Source organism: Pygoscelis adeliae, unplaced genomic scaffold (genome assembly GCF_000699105.1).
Source record: "Pygoscelis adeliae isolate BGI_AS28 unplaced genomic scaffold, ASM69910v1 Scaffold142, whole genome shotgun sequence".
In the NCBI taxonomy this organism is placed as follows: Eukaryota; Metazoa; Chordata; class Aves; order Sphenisciformes; family Spheniscidae; genus Pygoscelis; species Pygoscelis adeliae.
The window spans coordinates 1,496,506-1,514,352 of record NW_008824247.1 but is presented as its reverse complement, the minus strand read 5'-3'; the positions used below and the strand labels follow the sequence as shown (position 1 = coordinate 1,514,352).

General features: G+C 41.8%; 1 protein-coding gene across 1 annotated transcript in view; it reads left to right on the top strand.

The window, feature by feature from the left end:
* The window catches only part of ACAT1 (acetyl-CoA acetyltransferase 1), a 19,689-nt gene extending 3,105 nt beyond the window's left edge, over positions 1–16,584 (top strand). Inside the window, exons 4-14 of the mRNA XM_009335282.1 lie at positions 1,696–1,743; positions 4,892–5,009; positions 5,978–6,073; positions 7,396–7,496; positions 9,980–10,123; positions 12,000–12,150; positions 12,739–12,834; positions 13,526–13,639; positions 14,052–14,116; positions 14,743–14,900; positions 16,210–16,584. Of these exons, the coding sequence (XP_009333557.1) occupies positions 1,696–1,743; positions 4,892–5,009; positions 5,978–6,073; positions 7,396–7,496; positions 9,980–10,123; positions 12,000–12,150; positions 12,739–12,834; positions 13,526–13,639; positions 14,052–14,116; positions 14,743–14,900; positions 16,210–16,330 (1,212 nt within the window). The 3' untranslated portion in view covers positions 16,331–16,584. The remainder of the gene's footprint in view (positions 1–1,695; positions 1,744–4,891; positions 5,010–5,977; positions 6,074–7,395; positions 7,497–9,979; positions 10,124–11,999; positions 12,151–12,738; positions 12,835–13,525; positions 13,640–14,051; positions 14,117–14,742; positions 14,901–16,209) is intronic.
* Positions 16,585–17,847: the final 1,263 nt, after the last annotated feature.

The following is a 17,847-nucleotide window of genomic DNA, read 5'->3' as shown; positions in this document are numbered from 1 at the left end:
GGCTTTTTCCACTGCCTCATAACCGCCTGTCAGCGCTGGGAGTGCAGCGGGCTGGCCGGGGCCCTCGCCCGGCTCGTCAGCTCGTTCCTTCGTAATTGGCGGCCCTACGAAGCCCCGATATCCATCTGTTACCCGCGTCAGCGATAAGGATGTGTAGCAGCTGTCAGAGGCTTTCTCTAGCCAAGGCCGGGAGGGGAAGCGGGTAGCAAATGTACTGCCTTGGTGTGCGTGAGGTAGGTTCCTCAGCAGGACAGCTGGGAGGTGAGTGCTCCTGCCTGACAGGCCGCAGTACGCGATTGCTCTGAGGCGCTACTGACTTTATGGGCGGGGGGGGCCCGGTTTGCCTGGAGCGCTGGGAATCCTGTCACTGGTGCACGGAGCTGTACTAGGAAGAAAAGGGCAGGTGAAGCATCCACGCCGCACTGGGTTGCGTGTGGATTGGCCATATTGCCGCATGCAAAGCTGTAGGTTGTGTCTTACCAGCTGTAGAAAGTGGTTTGGTGTTTTTTTTTTTCTAAAAAGTCTGTAATTAACACAGAGCATGAATGCCAGTTACGCTTAGAGGAGTAGTGCCTGCTTTGTCCAATTTACTGCGAAGGTAACCTTCAGGTGTAGCACAGTAAGGGCATGTTACTTTGCTAGGGTTGGGGTTTTTTTTGACACTAACCCTTGAAAGCCCTCTTATTAAAGCCCTGCAGAGACATAATTCCTTTTCAGAGGAAGTTTAACTTAAACTCTCCATTGGCTATTACAACCTGAGCTAGAAAAAAACTAACTAATTGAAAAGCAGTAGGAAAAAAAATCTGTTTTTTTGTTAGTCGAAGGTTGTCAAATGAAGAGAGAAACAGACTGAATTTTCATATTGTGGACACAATACCGGAAGGCATTTGTTGATTTATAAAGTTGATGGTGTTTTTGCAGTGTCCTTAAGTAGTTATTAGTTTTAATTAGTATTTATTTAGCTCTCACTCAGTAATGACCAGAAGTCTCCAGCATACTGAAATGTTGTCTAAGGAAATGACTTAAACTCTTGATATTTCAAACCACTAGTTGAAAGATAATTCTGTTAATATATGAAATAATACCTACAGATGTATCTTTGTATTTTTACACTAATTAATTAGATGAAGCTAGTAGCTGGGGAATTAGCCTGCTCAGGTGATACCTTTTTCTTTTTCTTGGTTTTGTTTTGGTGGTTTTTTTAATGTTTTGTTTTAGCATTCTGAATTAATTATCTTCATTTTGGTTCACGAAATGCCAGTGAAATGAAGCTGTAGACACAAACTGCCACTGTTTAAAAAGCAGAGAAGTTAATGATAGCAATGAATGAACCAAAGTCCAGAGAAGCAGACAGAGGGACTAGTAAACTTTTTCAAGATAGCACCACTCATTCCCTGGTTTAGACATATGTTATATGTGTACATAACAGACTTGGCCAAAAGGAATTGGGTTTTGGTTTTAAAGGAGTATCTGCTTATTTTTCAGAAAATATTTTATCACAGGTGTTATGGTGAGACTGTGTACTAGACTACACTTTTCTTAAAAGGCATTTTATGTTTTTTGATCTAATATTTTTTCCAGTGTTTCTTAGATATTATTTTTTAAAATAATGACTTCTATGAAAATGGTACATTACTGAAACGTCGTGATATTGGCTTTCTCAATACGAAATGCTGAGGACTTTCTTATTTTCAGGCTTTGAAGTATATGAGCCGTGGCTATGCATCACAGCGTACTTTAAATGTAAGTATAAAGCACCATCTGACTGCAATAAATCACTGTTTTAAATCTGTTTCTTAATCACTGAGGTTTTTAAAAAAGTTACCACAAAAATATCTGCATTGTAGACAATGTGACTTGTGCCCAAGTCACACCTTACTGCAAAATCTGGAATAAAAGTCAGATTTCCTTTTTTATTTTGTTTTGCTAATTGTTAGGTACTGTGGGACAGAATTGGTTAGAAGTGTGTCAGCTAACTTAATGCGACTATCTACCCCTTATTGGAAAATAAAGCTGATGCCAACTAATCCCTTTGAGGTTGTTTGTGTGTTATCCTGCAACTTGCTGTTACAACGTAGAAGATGAGGACAAGTATGTTACTATCGCTGAAGTGGATGAAGAGGGGGTTACAGAAACAGGCAGACCTTCTGAGTTTTAAACAAGTATAATTTGTCTTTTTTTTGGTTTAGGTATTTTCTAGTGTTTTGTTCTTTGCTTGTCTCTCTAAATAAAGAACTTGTGGTGAGACCCTGTAAAGCTTTGCGTCTAACTTCCACTGAAACCAGCACAGCTGGAGGCATTCATTGCTGCTTCTCAGTAGCCATCCAGGGGCAGCCAGAGGTCTGAAATGTGCATCTTTTTTGTGCCAGCTCCTCATGCTACTCTCACAGGGTTAGCAGGTAGACACGTTGATGTAGCACTAAGGCTCAGAGGCAAAATAAGAGTAAATCTGTTTTGAGGGGCTACTAGGTATAGAGCTGAATGTCATACCATGTCTTAAACTACTGCTTATGCATTATGCTGGGACCTGGGTGCTTTTGAATATCTCCAATGGAGACTCCACAACCTCTCTGGGCAACCTGTTCCAATGCTTGGTCACCCTCACAATGAAAAAGTATTTCCTGACGTTCAGAGGAACCCTCCTGTGTGTCAGTTTGTGCCCATTGCCTCCAGTCCTGTGCCTGGGCACCACTGAAAAAAGCCTGGATCCGTCCCTTTTGCACCCTCCCTTCAGGTATTAATATACACGGATGAGGTCCCCCTGAACCTTCTCTTCTCCAGGCTGAGCAGTCCCAGCTCTCTCAGCCTTTCCTTGTATGTCAGATGCTCCAGTCCCTTCATCATCTTCATGGCCCTTCGCTGGACTCTCTCCACCATGTCCATATCTCTCTTGTACTGGGGAGCCCAGAACTGGACACAGCACCCCAGATGTGACGTCACCAGTGCTGAGTAGAGGGGAAGGATCACCTCCCTCAACCTGCTGGCAATATTTTGTCTAATGCAGCTTAGGATGCCATTAGCCTTCTTTGCTGCAAGGGCCCATTGCTGGCTCATGTTCAACCTCGTGTCCACCAGGACCCCCAGGTCCTTTTCTGCAAAGCTTCTTTCCAGCTGGGTGTCCCCCAGCATGTCCTGGTGCATGGGGTTGCTCCTCAGATGCAGGACTTTGCACTTCTCTTTGTTGAACTTCAGGACGTTGCTGTGGGCCCATTTCTCCAGCCTGTCGAGGTCCCTCTGGATGGCAGCATGACCCCCTGGCCTATCAGCCACTGCTCCCAGTTTGGTGTCACCAGCAAACTTGCTGCGGGTACACTCTGCACCATCATCCAGATCATTAATGAAGATGTTAAATAGGATTGGGCCCAGTATTGACCCCTGGGGTACATTGCTAGTTATTGGCCTCCAACCAGACTTCATGCCACTGATCACCACCCTCTGGACCTGGCCATTCAGCCACTTTTCAGTCTACCTCACTGCCCATCTAGCCTGTACATCGACAGCTTCTCTGTGAAGATCTTATGGGAGACAGTGTTGAAAGCCTTACCAAAGTCTAGGCAGACAACGTCCACTGCTCTCCCTGCATCTGCCAAGCCAATCATTTCACTGTAGAAGGTTATCAGGTTGGTTGAGCATGACTTCCTCTTGGTGAATCCATGCTGATGACTCCTGATGATTTTCTTGTTGTTCATGTACCTGGAAATGATTTCCAGGATTAGCTTGTTTCATCACTTTCTCAGGAATCGAGGTGAGGCTGACCGGCCTGTAGTTCCCTGGGTCCTCCTTCTTGCCCTTCTTGAAGATAGGAGTGACGTTTGCTTTCCTCCAGTCCTTGGGCACCTCTCACAGTTGCCGTGACCATTCCAAGATTATCGAGAGTGACCTTGCAAAGACATCTGCCAGCTCCCTCAGCACTCGTGGGTGCATCACAGCAGGGCCCATGGATTTACGTATGTCCAGTTTGCTTAAGTATTCCCCGAGCTGATCCTCTTCCACCAAGGGTACACCTTCCTTGCTCTAAACTTCCCCCCTGGTCTCTGGGGCCTTGGATTCCTGAAGGCTGGTCTTACTAGTGAAGACTGAGGCAAAGACAGTATTCAGTACCTCAGCTTTTTCCGTGTCCTGTGTCACCAGGTCCCCTGCCCCATTCAGCAGCAGGCTCACATTTTCCCTAGACTTCCTTTTGCCTCCTAGGTGCTTTTGGAAGCCCTTCTTGTTGCCTTTGACATCCCTTGCCAGATTCAATTCCATTTGGGCTTTGGCTTTCATAACCTTGTCACTGCATGCTCGGACAGTGTCTCCCAGGTTCCTTGTCCCTACTTCCACCTTCTGTATGCTTCCTTTTTGTGTGTGAGTTTTGGTCATCCATGCAGACCTCCTGGTATTTTCACCTGACTTCCTGCTTGTTGGAATGGACTGCTGTTGAGCTTGGAGGGGGTAATCCTCAAATATTAACCAGCTTGCCTTGACCCCTCCTCCCACCAGGGCCTTGGGACTCTTTCAAGCATCATCCATCCCAAGGCTGAGCTCAGTGCGTTCCAGGTGTTCTCTCACATAAAGGGCAACCCCGCCTCCTTGTCTCCTTGGCCTGTCCTTCTAGAGAGCCCATATCCCTCCGTGGCAGCACTCCAGCCATGGGAGCCATCCCACCACGGCTTCGTGATCCCAACAAGATTGTAGTCCTGCAACTGCACACCTATCTTTAATTCTTTATGTTTATTCCCCATGCTGCATGCATTAATAAACATTATTTTAGTATTCTGAAACACTTGCAGGATAAAAGGGAAGCTGTGACATGAATGAAAGAGTAGAAGTGGATAAATTTAAAAAATACTGGTATATGTGGGCACGCGTGAGAGAGACTGTGACTTTTACTCCATGCTTCTCCTCTTAGGAGGTGGTGATAGCAAGTGCTGTAAGGACACCGATTGGATCTTTCCAAGGATCTCTTTCGTCATTGCCAGCCACTAAACTTGGTTCCATTGCAATTAAGGGAGCAATTGACAGAGCAGGTATATGTAAATATTTTTTCTGTGACAAAGAAAACCTCAAGTGGCTCAGAACAGTATCAGTCTGTGTCTTTTAAGTTGCTTGGTAAACAAAAGATCCTGTGGTTTTTGCTGCTGTAGCGTTCTTAAGTCTTTATCCAAAAATGGTATTTAAGTAAAGTTGACTGTTGGGCTGTGTTTCAATCTGAGTTAAGTGCTGCTTCTAGGAGCAGAATATTACTTAGGGATATCTGTGCTAATCCAAATCTGATGGAACATGCTAATTGTTTTTCTGGGGTGGGGTTTTATGAGACACCTAAGCTGATGCAAAGGCTACTTATTGCTGAAACCAGTGGCCCTTCCTTTTCCTGCCCATTTTTTCCATTGGCACTTATGCTTGTAGGACACCCTTGTGAGTCTATTGATGGATTCAAATTAGCAAAAAAGTCTTTTGGGGGGAGAGGAGGGTTAATTTTCTACAAATTTGGCTTCTTGAAACAGCATATTACAAGAACTTGAACACCAGGGCTGTTGTAAGAGGTGCAGGGGGAGAGCAGGCCTCTTCTGTCTGGTGGTAGCTAGCTGTGGCCTTGGCTCACCCCTGTTAAACAAACAAACAAACAGAACTGTTCCTTTAGACATAATTGTGGCAGGTAGAAAGTTTTGTGCATTTAACCATCCATGTAAATTGAGCTGATCAGGTGGCTAGTGAGACTTAGAAATGTTCGCTTTGGTTAGCTAACTGTAGCTTGTCCTGCAGGGTAACAAGGGAATTCTGTTCTGTGGGGGTCACCAGTTCACCATGTTCCATGAATATGAGAGTAGCGATCCGGCATGCACCTAACAGGGGCCTGTGTGCTGCTTTTGGCAACACAGGTTGGACATGGCATGTTTCATCAGTCTTTGATAGAAAACTTCAATGGGAAGGTTCATAAAAGGGAGTTACATCTTCCGTGCAAAGAATCCCGAATTGAAACAATTTTGTTTTATAGGTATCCCTGCAGAAGAAGTGAAAGAAGCATATATGGGTAATGTCTTGCAGGCTGGACAAGGACAAGCTCCAGCAAGACAAGCAGTCCTGGGTGCAGGTATTAATTCTCTTGATTCTGGGATTAAAGGTTTTCTGTCTTTACGTAGACAGTATAGATGATTGAGCTATGAGTTAAAGCAGAGCGGTGCTCAGCCTTTTGTCAAGACAGTCTGTGCCTGCTTTTTTCCCTGTGGTGGGTGAAGGGTGTATGTTGTGCTCATATAAGTGAGCCTAATTGTGCGTCCTCAGGAATCTATTTTCCTATGCACAATGGGTGTTACCGCCTACGGTGTTTGCAGAACCTGGAGAAGATGCTAGAGACCAGGCTGCTACTTCCAGAGCACTTTATGCTAATGATGGATGCTGCTCTTTGAATCTTCCGTGAAACTGACTTTTTTTCTTCGGTGTATCATTACTCTTAAGCCTTATTGGATAAGGGGTCTGTGAGTTTCCATAAACTGCAGATAAGAGTATGTCATTACACTCCTCTTCCTGTGGAGTCAAGCTGGCACTGGAAGGAATCACTCTATAACGTTAACTGCAGCACAAATGTTGGGGTTCAGGAATTATTTTCTTCTCCCTTTTGCTGTAGGGATGGGATTCCATACCTTAGCATGATGCTAGGAAGCTCTATGGGTCAGGGAAGAACTGGATGCTTTCTTGGCTCTGCCCCTGTACTTTTCTGAAAAAGAAGGAACTGCTTCCGTGTGAAGCAAAGGGATGAATATGGCTCTCTTCCTTCCCCTGGCTGGTTTCCCCATCTCACTGCTGGTATGGAGGTGACGTGCTGGTAGCCAAGCCGTAATGCTAGAGAGCAAGCCTAGGGTAGAGGCAGTGATGCAATGGTCTTGAGCCGAGCTGCGCACAGCAGAGCCCAAAGCTATTGCCATGAATGCTCAATAACAGTAGTAACTCAATAATAACCACGTGAATGACACTGACACCTAGCACTTTTGGTCTTGTTCAGTACTGCTTGTGTTTACAGTCCCTGTACTTCTGGGGTCTGTCGTGTTGCCAGTTGCTAAATTCTACAGCTTGTTTATGCCTTTTCAATATTGAATGCTTCTTAGAGACAGGGATTGGGGTGTCAGGAGGAGGAGTAGTTCTGGAGTTGCTTCCCTGATCTGTCTCCCGATTCCTCATTTGCTTGCTCCCTTATCACAAGTCTGCTGTCTGAAGGGGAGAAGCAGCAAGAGCCTCCAAGAAGGATAGCAACTAGGGGTGAGGGTCGATAAATTGCCCTGGCAGGCTGAATAGTGCAAGCTGGACGCCCTGGGCTTAGACAAAAAAAGGTCCCAGATGAAATATTGCTGAAACAACAATAAAGTGTTAGTCTACCCTTTAAATAATACAGTTGTTTGTACAACTTCTTTGGCTCAGGTCTACCAATCTGCACTCCTACTACAACTGTCAATAAAGTCTGTGCTTCAGGAATGAAATCAATCATGATGGCAGCACAAAGCCTGATGTGTGGGAGTCAGGTATGTGAATTTTAGTGCTGTTTTATGGAAAAAACACACAACTAATGTTGTAGATCCTGTCCTACTAATGACTGTGCTCTTTGATTTGGGACTGTGTTTTGACTTGGGATAATAAAGCTAATTAGCCGGGTTTCGTTTTGCTTATGCAACCTTAATTTTATAGTCACTGAAGTGTGTTTTGGTTTAAAACAGAAAAAAATTGTGTTATAGTTAGGAAATTGTCAGATGTATTTTTAGAGCTGAGCAAATAAGGTGGATTTTTTGGGGGGTGTTTACATCCTCTCCCTACTGCTCTTACCCCCAAAAAATAATGAAGGGAATTTTCAAGCTTTCTGGTTTGAAAAATTGAAGACATTTTTATAGACTTAGTTTTTGCTGAAATGCGTTTAATCTTGACTTTCAGACACTTTAAACACTTAAGTGAATTATATAGGCATACTAAAGCAATGTAGTTTCCAAGTACATTAAAGATGTTCTAGGCGTTTTTATTGTTTTAGAAGAAGCGGAATCTATTGTTGCTGAGTAAGTGTTTTCATTGAAGAGAGCTTGATGGAGGAGAATTGCTCATCTGTCAGCTGTGTTCTAAGATTCTCTATATGATGGGGCAAATAGTATCACTTAATGGGAGGATGGGAGGATACACCATCTTCAGCAAGCCGTTAAATCCTATGCAGCAAAGAATATGGAAGAAGTGTGAACGTGAAGGAAGACATTTCAATTTTGTTTTTAATTCCATACTCAAAGCATTTTGGCAACATCTCCCCTTCTCTGAAGTGAAAGTATTGTCAGTTCAATGTAAGTTTTCGGTTTACAAAGTAAGTGGCTCATTAGTGAGAAATGTACTTGCTATTCTTTTTTTTTTTTGAACAAAAGTAAAATATTTAAGTTTTGTTGTCCCTTCTGTGAAAATAACAGTATAGCTGAGTTTAGCAACTCGGGTATATTGCTTTGGCCTTGCTCTGCGGAGAACGGCACTTTGTCCAGTGCCTACTGAAGTCGGTGGAAGTCTTGTCACTGGACTTCGAACCAGGCCCAGCACGTCTGTGTAAACAGCTACATTTGGATTTAGTAATTTACATCCAATGACTTCATGAGAGTGGTTGTGCGTTTGGTTGGTTTGACGGATGCAGGCCATGAGCTCTGAAGAGAACGGGAGTTTTCAGCTGAGCTAATCATACACGCTGTGCTGCCCGTCTCAGCAAAAGCAGAGACTCTGCCAGTTATTAGTCTCTTGGAGCTATGAATTATGGGTTTTTTTAGTATTTGTTTGTTTTTCCTGGCTGCAGACTGTGAGGTATCTGTGGTATGAAAGTCAGTGATGGTTCCCAGTGGCTGGAGTCAGCGTAAATCATCGTATGAACAATTGTATTAACTCTGCCTCCAAGTCTTTCACTTTATGGAACTGAAATGCCAGGGACTCTTCTTTCTCTGATCTGTTGCTGCTTCCATGTCTCAACTGCCCTTTCGATTTATCTGCCTTTCCAGTTTGTCTCCAGCCTTCTTTCTTTTCTTTATTACTTCATGTCACTGTTCCTGGATCTAGTTTATAATCTGTTCTGAACTAAACCGTTATTTCTCTGAGTCTTAATTTAAAGAAACTGAAAAAGCTTTCGTCTTTTTCTTATTGCTGTTTTGATGTAAAATCTTTTTGAATTTATATTAACAGCACTATTGAACTCTTAAAGACTCACGCTGCTGTGTGTGTATTTTTCATATGTTTATCCATATTTCAAATATGCCGTTAAACACAACTGTGTCTGTTCTTCACATCGTGAGTTCCTAGGGATTTTGGGGGTATAGCCTGATGAACAGTAGGAATACTTACGGTCCTTATAGCCTTGCTGTTTGTAGGTTTTCTGTTTGTTTGCTTTGTCTCAGCTTGAAAAGTGTACTAATTTATAAATGCCCATAATGATTCAGCTTAATTCAAGTTCAGTAATCATTAATTATTAACATCTCTCTTTTTGCTGGCCTTTTCAGATGATAAAACCATATTATAAGTCATCTTTCTTTACTTAGTAAGATGAAACAATATTATGTAAAACTGCAGGTACTTGTAAATCTCTGTCTCGTCTTACTGGTCTCAGATTCTGACTGTTGCTTGTTCCATAGGGATACGGAGCTGCAAATGAAGAACAAAAATGAGAAATTTACAGAAAAAGAAAGTGTTTAAAGTTAAATTTATAATTTGATCTCGGAAGCTTTTGAAGTAAAAGTGCAAGAGACTGACATGGCTCTTGCAGCTTTCTGAAGCTGCATACAAGATAGAAGTCCAGTTGTTCTGTCAGGGTGGATTAACTGCCTTCAGCTGCTGTTCCTGCTGTTTGCTTTTTAAATGCATAAAGATTTTCTTCCCTCTTTCTCTAAGACTCCTCAGAAATATAAAGCGTCCATGCTTAAGCTTTTGTTAACACTTGTTCCTACAAGAAGTCATAGACAACACGCTGCATTATTAATAATTTTCACTTGTTTCCTTTGAGCAGGATGTAATGGTTGCTGGTGGAATGGAGAGCATGTCTAATGTTCCCTATACAATGAGCAGAGGATCAACGCCATATGGAGGAGTAAAGCTGGAAGACCTGATAGTAAAAGATGGGCTGACAGATGCTTATAACCATATCCATATGGTAAGTATTCCTGTATAGTACTAAAGTATCAACCATAGGGCTGATGCAGCTTTGAAGAGCTTGCTTATAATTATTATGGAACTGCTTCATCTAGCAAACCTAGAAATGAGGAATAACGTTAACGGAGGAGGAGAACGTCTTCCATTTCCAGGCTTCCTATAGTAACTGTAATGGAGGGGCTAGACAGAAGACCAAAACAGAATAGCAAATTGCGTGTTAATATTTATCTGTCTCTGATTGAAGTCTGAATAGCCTAGAGCAGGGATTAAAAAATAAAATTCTGCTACTGATAGATTGCTGTTGCTCCATCTGTGGGAGAGAGCAGTCAAGTTATGTGATGTCTTTGACGGCACCTACTCTGTACGGTTCGGCAGGCTCACATGTTTATTTTCCCTCCCCCAATGTACATACCTCATATCTTCTGTTGGAAGGTTTGAGTCAGCTGATGTGCTTACTCATCAGCATGGTAACTTAAATTGGACAAACGACTGCAAACTTAGAATGGGTTTGGAAAACAACTGATAGCAGATAGCGAAGAACAAGCATCAGGGAAGAACAGTTGAAAAGAGAACGGCTACTTTCAGTTTACGAATATTTCTGACCTCTGCCTCTGGTAATTCACAATTGTAGGGCATTATTGATTGATCAGTTAGTGTTCTTGCTGGTGTACAGGAAAAGTTGTCATGAAGAATATTCTACTGTGATCCATATATTTGATACAGACCTCACTGCTTCCGTGCGTGATTTATTCTTTTTGCAGTATAGCGCACTCTGCTTAGGCTATTGGTTGAAATCCACTCCCACATTTCAGCCAAAATGGATTTTGATTGTGAGGATTTTTATAGGAATGCAAATAGTGGCTTTGCTAGTTCCTGTATATGGGGGAAAACTCCAGAAGTTGGTTATAATACAGGAGGTTTTAATAGAGTGGGACAATATTTCAGAACCTTTTGTCTTTATTATAGACAAGCAGCTGTAGGTTGCTTGGAAAACCTTAACAGTCTTTGTGAGAATATACAGAAAGGCCCATCCGACGGCTTTAGGAGCTTACACTTGTCTATGTTTCGGCAATAGACTACGTTGTTGGTGCTATGGAGACTTTAAATTCTTTAACTGCACAGAAGTGAACTTGCTTGTTGGAAGACTGGAGGAGCACAGTACTAAAGGGTTTTGTGTCGATTCAGTGAGTTTTCTACAGAAATGAGAAGCTGGAACAAAACCTGTTAGAACAAATCTTTCAGGTTGCCTAAATGAGTGTCTGTCTTTTTTTTAGTTTTGTCACCAGGTATTTAGACAGTGTTGGTAATGAATTATGATTGTATAATTATGATTATAATTGACCTATATAGAAAATTGTTTCATTCTACTTATTTCATTCCTGTTATTAGGCAAAAGGTATACATACTTCTATTTGTACAGTTTTTAGAGTATCAGATCCCGAAGGCTAAATAAGCCCTGTGTGTTGACCTGTTCTTGTAACCTTTGGAACAGACAGGCTAATAATGGAATGAAAACACTAGTAAGATGATGTAAACATACTGTTCTGTGGCTGAGCAATGCTCTTCAGTCTCTGAAGATATCAACCTTAAATACTTTAAAACTTACTTTTGCATGCAGTTTTTTAACTTAAAAAAAAGCCTTGTAATGAATGTTCCTTCACGGCTTTCATAATCTGGATCCAGAAAACGTTTGCTAAATCTGAAGTTCATATTCCAAAACCAGAAGTTACTATTTGATCATGACTGTGTAAATTAGAAGTGGACACCAAATATTAGTCACATTCAATTCTGGAAATCTGCTGGTTGAGTTTTTTCAGCTACGTTTGTAGTTCACGTCTCCAGAAATACCAAACCTAACGTGCCTGGTTTTCTCCAAGGGCAACTGTGCTGAGAATACTGCAAAGAAGTTTACTATTTCGCGAGAGGAACAAGACACTTTCGCCATAGGCTCTTACACTAAGAGCAAAACAGCCTGGGATTCAGGAATACTGAAAAATGAAATAGTTCCTGTCACTATTTCAAAAAAAGGTATTATGGAAAGGTGTGATAAAATGAATTTTGTTTCTCATTGAAAGCCGTAACATTGTCCTGTGTTCAGTGAAAATTGTGTTGTTTAAACATGCAGGTGTCAGGAACACTAATTTTAGATCAGCTAAGAATTTTCTGTTACGCAGACTTTCTGGTGAACAGCAGTCCGTGGCCTGTGATCTGGTTTTGGGTTTTAATTTTTCTTTAATGTTACATACCATATCATCTTCCTTTTTTATGTAAGTGGAAGGCTAGCTATTGAACTTACTTAGTATGGCTTGAGGACATCTGTGTTTTAATTTCCCTATTAATTACCTTAAAGATACGTTCTTTGTCCCTTTCATTCAGCCACCAGGAAGTACAACTGGATTTGCTGTGAATAAATTAGATTAAGGAATAATTTTTTTTTCAGTTTTCATTCATTATTTCATTAATTTCAGCATATTTCTTGACATGCATTTTACATGAGTTTACATTTTTCTACAGAAGTAAGTTGCTCAAATAAGGCAGCATTTAATCAAAGTACTGTGTTAGAACGTCTTAAGAATGGACTGTACTATAAAATACTAAACCAAATCTGAATTTCAGGAAAGCCGGATACAGAAGTGAAAGAAGATGAAGAATACAAACGTGTTGATTTTAGTAAAGTTCCAAAGCTGAAAGCTGTTTTCCAAAAAGAAAATGGTAAATATTGTTAAATTAACTGCTTAATTTTCTACCGAGTGCAAGGATACGCTGTTACAGTGAAGAGTGCTGTTCACAAGAGCTTGAATGCCCAACAGTAGTCCGTTAACTTTTAAATGTCTGCTAAGATAAAGAAACATGCTTCACAACGGCATGAACTGGCTTGGATTAAAAGACGGTCCAAGAACCTTAAACCAGTGAAAACCTCTGGTTTTGGACATTCACTTTAAAAAAGAATTAAACAGATTGGTTTCAATTTAGCTATTGCCTTGGTCGCCGCCAAGTATAAGCTCTTGTTTCAGTGGGAGCTGGAGTGCCTTTGCATAGTTACCGGTCACTTCCCCGAATCTGCAATTGATAAATCTTTCTGGCTGAATCGAAGTTGCCGCTCATTCACAGCCCTTTTTGAGCTGGAATTCTGTGTTAATGCCAGCAGTGCAGCTGACGTGGAAGGCATGATCTAAACCGGCACTTGGATAAAGATACGAATACACGTGATGATTGATTGAACTTGTTTAATCAAACTGATTTAGAAAAACAACTCATTTTTAGTCAGCTCGGTGCAACAGCTATCACCGTATTGTTGAGACCTTATGTTCAAGGGCCTACGGTAAAAAAAAATCATTAACAGGATATACCCGAGCTATATCACGCTTTCCCCTCTGCTTAAACAATGCTGTACCTTTTCTAGGAACAGTTACAGCTGCTAACGCCAGTACGCTGAATGATGGAGCAGCTGCTTTGGTGCTGATGACCACAGAGGCGGCCAGGAGACTGAAAGTCAAACCATTGGCACGGATAGTAGGTAAGCTTTTACCTTTCTTATCTTTGAGTACAGTCCTGGAAAATGCTCCCTGAGCCTCCCAGCAGGACTCAGGCTGGGAGTCCTGTCTGGCCGGTTATCTGACGTTTCTGTCATGGGACAGAACAGGTGAGCCCTTAGGCATTACGGCTGCATCTTCTCAATACAGCCCGTGAAATTTCAATTGTCGTGCCAGCAGGCTTTTGATCATAAACAGTTTTCTATATGGAATAATATTAAAAATATGAAAATGTTATAATGCGGCTCACTTAAGGCACTAGACTTTAGATGTATCTATTTCATGGACCGTTATATTCAGAATTTTTCTATCTTGGCTGGGTTTGCGGCTTGCACAAATAAAAACCGTGTATGGCAAAACCAAAAGGTCTTTAAACAGCTTTTGTGATTTTTACAGCTTTTGCAGATGCTGCTGTTGATCCCATTGACTTCCCAATTGCACCTGCACATGCTGTTCCCAAGGTAGGAATAAAACGGAGTGATTTTTGAAAAAGCACTGGATCATCGGTTCATCCCTCAGTGGATCTTCCTGTAATTCAGATCGAAATTATAATTACGTCGTAAATACAAAAGAGCACGTTTTTTAGAGGATCGAGGCTAGAACGCAGATTTTCAGAGTAACAAATTTCTCACACCTATTTTGAAAGAGAATATTGTTTTATACTGCTTTCACCAACTTTGGGCTTGTTTACACTTTTGAAGCTTTGCAGCTAGTATGGCTAAAAGGCAAAATAAATACAGTTATACAAGTATCAACTAGTTCAAAAAGGAACTGACGACAAGTGTATGGCGTGAGGCAATACTGCATCGGTTTACATGTACTTACTGTAGCAGCGGTCTTAGTACAAGTGTGATGCAAACGTATTCTTGGCGCAGGGCGCTCTCCATTCCTTCTTTTGTGACAACTCAAGTTTGTGCTTCAGTACCTCAATTTTGCTTTTTCCCATCTGACAAAGAGGTTCCGAAACGTGAACTTGAATCAGGCTATGGGCAGCCTGAGTCACCGACTTCAAAATAGACCCAATTATTTCTATAATTAGCTTCCTAATTTTTTTTGTAGTAGTAATTGGTTTTATTATTATTTCTAGATTCTAAGTGAGACAGGCCTGAAAAAAGAAGATATTGCAATGTGGGAAATCAACGAAGCATTCAGTGTTGTGGTGCTGGCCAATATTAAAATGCTGGGTATTGATCCGCAAAAAGTAAACATTAACGGAGGCGCCGTCTCTCTTGGACATCCAATAGGGTAAGTAAAATCAGCACGGGTTTTTGTTCTGCACAGAGGCGTGGCTTTCTAGACATACTGCTAACACATTTACCTTTATTCTCGAATTTAATGCAAGTAGGAAGGGTAATAGGAAGTTTCCTGCCAAGTACATAGTGACTTTAATTCAGGTGTTAAATTTCAGGGTACCTTGAAAAGAGCAGGATCCCATTTTTCTCTTCACAGTTAGTTATCACCTACTTCTATAAAGGGTTTGCTTGTTACCGTAGCTATATGGATTTATGAAGTATTAAAAGCAAATCACTATTAACATGACAGAATAAACAATAATAATTAATCAAGTAGTTAAGCTAGTAAAATTTACAGGTAAGCTTAGGAAAATAGTGAAGGATACGGTACAGGGACTTTTATTTTTCTTACACGTGCAAAGCGAAATTCCAGGTCTCGTCGAAGCTCTTTTGGTAGTGAATCCACCTAATGCAGCAGGCAGGGATAGCCTGGGGGAGGTTGGTGGGTCTTTTGGTTGAAGTTCTGTCATCTGGTTAGAGGAGTCAGATCACCTGCCGTGTTCCCCAACGGCTGGAACTTACTCATGACTTAAGTACATCCCATTAAAACTCCCTAAGGGTGATCGTGCTCCACGGTCCAGGCCTATGAGGAAAAAGCCATTTCAAAACCTGTAAGTAAATATAGCTGTGAAGTAACCACGTTGTACCTCGGGAGCAAGTAGGAGTACTTCACGGTTCGTAAAAAGCTCTAATCGAGGCATAACCCCGCAAGGATGCTGACATCTCCTTTGCAGCATCAGCTTCTTCTGATAAGGGAATATGATTTTTTGGCCTTAAAAGTTAATTTCAACAGTCTAATGACAAACTTGAAACGTCTGGTTTTGCACATTAGGTGGATCGGAGTGGCATGCTGCAGTATATCAAGTTGTAAGCAAATAAGAAACGGTTTGAAATTGATCGTCCTGTGGCTTTGGTTTCTGTGGTAGATTCGTTACCTTCTTTGAAAGAGCTTTGCTACATGTAGAGATACTTCGTAATAAACAGACTTCCTTAGAGGCGATTTCCTTTTCCGGAAGAAACTTTAGCCAAACATGGAGTTTTTGTTTGTGTATGCATAAGAATCCTTCTGCTTGTTAAGTACTGTAGCTAGAGAAAAATAACCTGCATTGCATCTGAACGTAGACGAAAGGGTTGGTTTGGTCTTTTTGTTGGTGGTTTTTTCCCCTCCCGTGAGTCAGTGCTATAGTCTGCCAACTATCCTGTGTGGGTCAAATTAAGAATTTCCTTTAAACTGAGCTATGTACATTTTTTCTTTTATGTAGAATGTCTGGAGCAAGAATCGTTGTTCACATGGCCCACGCGCTGAAACAAGGACAATATGGTCTTGCAGGAATTTGCAATGGAGGAGGAGGTGCTTCTGCAATACTGATAGAGAAGTTGTAGGCCCCAATAGTGTTGGAAACAAAGCCTTAAACGCCCTCTGAACAAAGGGATGAGTGGTACCCGTTACATCTTATTTATCGATACGTGGATGAATCCCTTAACCGCTATTCTGAAATTTCTTAAAACGTCATTGATGCAGATGACTGGGCTTTTATTACTTTGACTCAGTGCAAGTTTTTATACAGTACAAATAAAAACCGTCAAATTATGATAATGTCTCGAGACCTGAGAATAAAGAACGTTTGTTACCTGTGGCTCCTCTGTCACTGGCGTATGGTTTCTCAAATGCCACTGAAAATGAATTCTCTTGGTAACTGAGTAACTCACGTAGTGCTGCTGCTAGAAGGAGCTGGTTTCTTACAGTTTTGCCGCTTCATTTTCTGTTTTAAGGTTACTAACTACTAAGTGATTTTCACGGAAAAAATAACTTCACTCAAAGGTTGGTTTTCTGCTGTTGTGTACCTCAAAGCCAGGTCAAATGCAAAAAAGGAGCCCTTCCATAGCACGCACTCACCCTGGCTTGGGGTGTAGTATCCCAGTGAACTAGACGAGATGGTGTTGGGACTTACGGATGCAAGTACTGATACGGCCTCAAAATGCTCCTGCTCCTTTTGTGTTCATTTCAACCTCTGTCATGTACAGTTTTGTCAATATGCTTTTAAGCAGAGACGGGATTCAGGACCAACAGAACACAACTGCCGTTACTGCTGCTTCACTAGGAGCTGCCCAGTACCTGGCTGCGCTCTTGAATGCACAGTTAAGGCTTCAGGAATACAGGGTTAAGCATTCCTCTTGCAGTATGGGGAGACAGGAAGGTACTTGCCTGGAATGAATCTTGTTCAAGACTTCAGCGAGAAGTTCACGCAGTTTCTTCGGCAGGCTTTTTACCAGAGGGCAAAAATGGGCCCGTTCACCAGTATAAAGCCTGTTCCCACCTCACCCTTCTCACAAGGGATAAACATCAAACACTTCCAAGTTGCTTGGCTGGGATTTAGGACAACTACTTTCTTATTTTGACATTAGTTTCAACAGGAAGTCATCTTTACCCCCTGATTGTCTTTACATGTTCCTCCATAAAGCAGGGGGAAGAAATACTTGGACTGGGATGTAGTGGGCTCTGTTTGTTGCTGGGAAGGAATGTACTTGTAGAGGGAGCAAATGAACAGTGGGGTTTAAATGCAGAGAGGAAATGAGAAAGGCAAAAGCCCAGCTAGAACGCAACCTGGCCGCTGTCGTTAAAGACAGCAAAAAATGTTTTTACAAATATATCAATGACAAGAAGAGAGCCAGGGAGAATCTCCATCCTTTATTGGATGCGGGGGGGAACATTGTCACCGAGGATGAGGAAAAGGCTGAGGTACTTAATGCCTTCTTTGCCTCAGTCTTTAACAGGCAGACCAGTTATCCTCAGGGTACTCGGCCCCCTGAGCTGGAAGACAGGGATGGCGAGCAGGATGAACCCCCCATAATCCAAGAGGAAGCGGTCAACGACCTGCTACGCCACCTGGATGCTCACA